Below are 4,657 nucleotides of genomic sequence, written 5' to 3'. Positions count from 1 at the left end.
TATATTTGTAAAAGTACTTTTATTTTCTGAGCCCTTAAGCACATAAAAAAAACTGCATTGTTGAAAAAGTATACATCTGAGTTAGGTTTCAAGTACAGCAGATCAACCATTGGTTGCAGTGGATTTCTTCATTCTTCAAAAAAACAAAACACATCTTCAGAAAATACATGTGTTATGTCCCCAGAAAACGCTGCACTTTAAATAACTGTTGAATTGAGTGGAAGTGAGGTTGGACTTGATGTTTGGGGTCTTAAAATGGAACTAAAAATGAGCTTTAGTACCTGAATTTGTTAGCGTCGCTCAAAGAAAACTTCACAGCACAAAGAAAAAGTCTAAAATGCTTAGAAAATCTATAACATCGATTGTAGACTAACAACAACCATAAGAAAGTAGAATGACAAATTGTCAATAAAAACCCTGACCTGATTTGAGTAGTATCAAAGGCATAAGATGTAAACTTTCAAAAATACAATTTACATTATGTACAAAGTTCTGGGTCCTGCCCACAGTGAGATTTCCCTGTTTGGGAAGCAAATATGCACTTGTGTTAAGGCACTCACTAACAATAACTTATTTCAGAGACAGGGTAAGGAAATGTCTTAAATACACACTCCTATAATTTAGCCAAAGTTTATATATGTACAAAAACACCAGCATTCATTCAGGCACTTGACTTTTCAAAAACCTTGAAAAGATCCGATAGGAATAAATGTGTGGTTGCTTTAAACTCTCTACCACACATATACTAAGATCCCTACAGGGACAATTTGTTTCATTGGTTTGGGCCAGATGCACAAAATGTCCAACAGTGAGGAGCCAACTCGTGCTTCTTCTGGGATGCGCCAGGCATGACCCCATGGTGGATACAAAAGTTTAATGTGGCCTACATGTGCCTCTTCATATGGAGAGCCAGATGATCTGAACGGGAGAACGCACGCTCACACATGTGACACTGGAAAGGTCGATGTCCGGTGTGCTTTCTGAAGTGACGGGTCAGTTCATCTGACCTGGCGAACTTCCAACCGCATCCTTCCCAGTTACAGTGGTAGGGCTTTTCACCTGAGACACAAGGTAGTGTTAGATGTACAGGCTTCCAACAACAAATGCATGAACAACAGGTATAAACGAAATAAGTGAACAACTGACAATTAAAATAGATTTAAGATGAAAATGTTCTCACCTGTGTGTGTTCTCATGTGAGCTTTAAGATGAGAGCTCTTGGTGTAGGTTTTTCCACAGCCAGGGAAATCGCAGCTGTGGGTCGCGGCGCGCTTCCTGGCCCACGACCTGCGGCCTCGCTTCTGTTTGATGCTCCCCGCCTCATCGTGTGTGTAAAACTCCAGCAACGATGGTGACGAGGGAGGAGTGAGAATCACCCCCTGCACAGAAGCCGGATGCTGCTGGTGGTGAACACGAACAGGCTCTCTGTGCATGCTGTACTGCCCTTGAAACTGCGCCATACTCTGGTGCGCGTACTGCGGCTGGTATGGCAAGTTCATGTACTGGTTGTGGAGATGGTGTTGATTAGGATAAGAGTTCATTTGCGCCAAATGGCAGGATGTGCGTCCCTGATGTGCTGAGTGCTGCATGTGATGCGCACCGAATCCCTGCAACGCACCTGGAACTGTAGCCTGGTGGTGCGTAAAAGCTGCTTGGTGCACGGAGCGCATCTGATGCCTCTCATACATGTGTCCCATAAAGTCCCCACCACCACCAGCCATCATACACGACTCATCGACAGGCTCAGTTTTAATTTTGTATCCAAGCGGTGGAGGAGACGTGGCCACTTGGTGATGAACGGAATTTGCTGGAATGATGACCGGATTCAACGCTCGCAGCTCGGTGTACTCCATCCTGTCTCTCGCCTTGCCTGCGCTCTCCGGTGAACTCTCCCCCGGGTAGCTGATCTCTGGTGTGAGAAGCTCCGCCATGAGACTGCGAACTGGGCTCGAGCCCGTGTATGTCACCATGCCGTGGTAGCTCTGTGCGGCCAGGTGAGCTGGAGGGTGGTCGCTGCAGTCTGGCACAGAACTCCCGCTGCAGCTCTCCGGTGACTCCGGCAGGGAGTACGCCCACTGCTGCGACGGAGAAATGTTCCCGTTGTTGCTCACAACCTCAGAGTTGATGGTGTTGGACAAAATGAACTCGAGGTCTAAGAATTTCCCAAGCTCGTCCTCTTCTTTGGGAATCAAGGCAGGAGACTGCACGATGCTGAACTCCACTTCGATGAGCGGGTTGTCTGCGCCACCTGTTGCACCCACCTTGCACATCTGTAGGAGAGAGCATTTAAGTTAGAAAAAGCTTCTAATGAGAACCAACAATCAGAACTCAATCTACAATTTAAAAAACCCACAACGTAAACTTAAAATTCTCTACTTACATTAACGAACTGTTTTCCTTCCATCGCCTGGGCACTTGGAAACGTTGTTATGGCGGGCATCATTGCTTCAGCCACAGCAATGCTGAGCGATTAGACGATGAAAAAAAAGAATTTAAAACTGTAAACGAGAACAGACACTTTGCTCTCTGTCCATGGAGCGCCTGTTAGGTAACGTTGAGGAGCGTTCAAGAATTCAGAATGTGAGTATCAACAGAGCTGACGGACCTCTTATAGCCTCCTTTCCCAATACCGGGAGGTGGAGCTTATACAACACACACACCTCCCCCACGGCAACCAACAGTGCAAACAAACATAAATAAAATGGCATTCAGGTGCGTCAAGCAGGTAAGTGCATAAAGCATGACTAAAACGATCATCCATGATTTCGTACAAATAATTGGTTGAGCATTACTTTGTATCTCTGATTCGTTGTAGATTAGAGACACGTTTTATAACACACACACATGAAACTAAACGTTCTGCTTTTTCAACTTTTGCCACAGGGTTATTCATAAAGATCTACACATCTTTCCTCAACTGTATTGTCATCATTGAGTAAGACAACTTACCTCCACTGCTGCAATTTCTCTCATGGGGAAACCAAACATTTCCCTTGAGGCAGGTACAGGGGGCGACACTAAACCTGGCAACACGCAGGGACTGCTGTAAAGTCGAAATTTCAGTGCGTAAAATGTCATCCAAGTTGCCTGGGCATGTACTGTTTGACTACACGTGCTTCTTAAAATAGCTTAAAAACAAAATATTAGTTTAGGAATGCAAATATGTCCGAGCTGTCAGAATGTTCTTCCATTCAACACAACAGAGTGAATTTATATCACAGTTGAAATGTCTGGCAAAGTTTCACCACAGCTTCTTCAAACACACACGCACAGTCACTCTCTAGCACATCATTAATTTGTCCCGAGTTGATCCCTGCACGAACACGAACGTGTGAAGCGGTGGCTCATCGAAACAACCTGTTAATCTGGATGTCAACAAAATAATACACGTTTCTTAATGATCTTCCCCCAGCCAGCATCTCCGTAAATCCCCTTGCAGTCAAATGATAATGTACAGGTGGATGGGTGTCGGTGGTGGAGAGCTGAAACAGAACAACCAACAGGAAAAAAAATAGTTACAAAAAAAAACTGGTTTATTTGAACAGTCTTATAAAGTTTTCAAAAAAACCCAAATAAGGTTACATGAATAAATATTATGGCGGGGGAAATACTTAAGTCATTTTTTATTTATTAATTGGTTGGCTTAAAAGTGGTAATATTAAAACGTATCCAATAAAAAACATAAAGGAATCAGTTAAAAAGAAAAGAAAAGAGAAACTTCCAGGTTTCTAAAAACTCCAAATGCAGAAATAAAAACCTAACCAACTGCTATGTCATCACTCTATCTGACCACTAGAATGTATTTAGTGTTTTTTTAAACTCAATTGCGACACAAACCATATAAACAGAAGCAAATATAATGACCATAATTAGACATGTTTTCTAATAGTATGTTTGTAGTATGTAATAGTAGTTTGTACATAAGAGATCTAACAAGCAGTCAAACCTCTCTAGATAACACACTGTTTATTTATGTGTCTCTGAACGACTTTGAAAAACAAAAGGATTATATATTTGTTAATGAATGGCCCATTTAACATAGGCCATTAAAACATTTCCTTTTTTGGTGTAATACCCATGTCTAATGGACTTTTCTGTATTTTGACACCTTCATCAAATGTTAAGTAAGTAGAAGTAAATACAAAAAAGTTGATGGTTTTAGTGCTTATCATTCTTATTTGCGCACATACAGAAAATGAAGAAATAACATTTAAAATAAACTGGCTAAAATGTTTTTAGGAGACATTTTTGATACAATACAAACCTAGATTTTTCGTTAGATTTTTAAATCCCCAAAACGGCAACAAAGCGAAATAAACTAATTCAGATAATTCTGTCTGTTCTCCTCTCTGTGCTGCTGCAGGTGCTGTGAATGGCAGTCTGCTGAAGCTCTCTGCCTTTATACTCCGTTATTTTTAAACTGCTGGGCTTACGCAAATCAAATTCCGGTTCTGTCTACGAGCCAAGTGGAAATGGACTCTGTTTCCTGAGGAAAAACTAGACACTTACTTCCTCTACTTGCACTCTGCAAGCACCACCACCATGCTTAGCTGAGGATATACACACGCATGGAGCAGGACAACTATCATATTTCAAAAATATTAATTTAAGAACATTTGGGTTTGACCTGCTGAGAAGCGGTTTCATCTTGAGGCCT

The 4,657-nt window shown here is 42.0% G+C and overlaps 1 protein-coding gene across 2 annotated transcripts; it reads right to left on the bottom strand.

Moving 5' to 3' along the window:
* On the bottom strand, positions 1-4,286 carry klf17 (Kruppel like factor 17). 2 transcript variants are annotated; one of them, XM_029454239.1, is made up of 5 exons: positions 4,265-4,286; positions 2,950-3,482; positions 2,381-2,462; positions 1,181-2,270; positions 1-1,059 (listed from the first exon to the last, which is right to left on the bottom strand). In XM_029454239.1, exons 3-5 carry the CDS (start codon positions 2,441-2,443, stop codon positions 884-886), a joined length of 1,329 nt encoding a protein of 442 aa, XP_029310099.1. In that variant the 5' UTR covers positions 2,444-2,462; positions 2,950-3,482; positions 4,265-4,286; the 3' UTR covers positions 1-883. The 2 variants fall into 2 exon arrangements, with proteins under 2 accessions (XP_029310099.1, XP_029310098.1); XM_029454238.1 differs by lacking the exons at positions 2,950-3,482; positions 4,265-4,286 and having other exon boundaries at positions 2,381-2,604.
* Between the last annotated feature and the right edge of the window lie 371 nt (positions 4,287-4,657).

Source organism: Cottoperca gobio, chromosome 17, assembly GCF_900634415.1.
Source record: "Cottoperca gobio chromosome 17, fCotGob3.1, whole genome shotgun sequence".
Taxonomy (NCBI): domain Eukaryota; kingdom Metazoa; phylum Chordata; class Actinopteri; order Perciformes; family Bovichtidae; genus Cottoperca; species Cottoperca gobio.
The sequence above is the reverse complement of the archived record's forward strand: the minus strand, read 5'-3'. Positions and strand labels throughout refer to the sequence as shown.

What these genes read in the sequence shown, in the direction of transcription:
- klf17 (XM_029454239.1), bottom strand. Translation starts at nt 2,443, where the DNA reads ATGATGCCCGCCATAACAACGTTTCCAAGTGCCCAGGCGATGGAAGGA. An exon ending in AAGGAAAACAGTTCGTTAAT is followed by an intron (nt 2,271 to 2,380) that starts GTAAGTAGAGAA and finishes TCTCTCCTACAG; the next exon opens with ATGTGCAAGGTGGGTGCAAC. An exon ending in TCACATGAGAACACACACAG is followed by an intron (nt 1,060 to 1,180) that starts GTGAGAACATTT and finishes CTTGTGTCTCAG; the next exon opens with GTGAAAAGCCCTACCACTGT.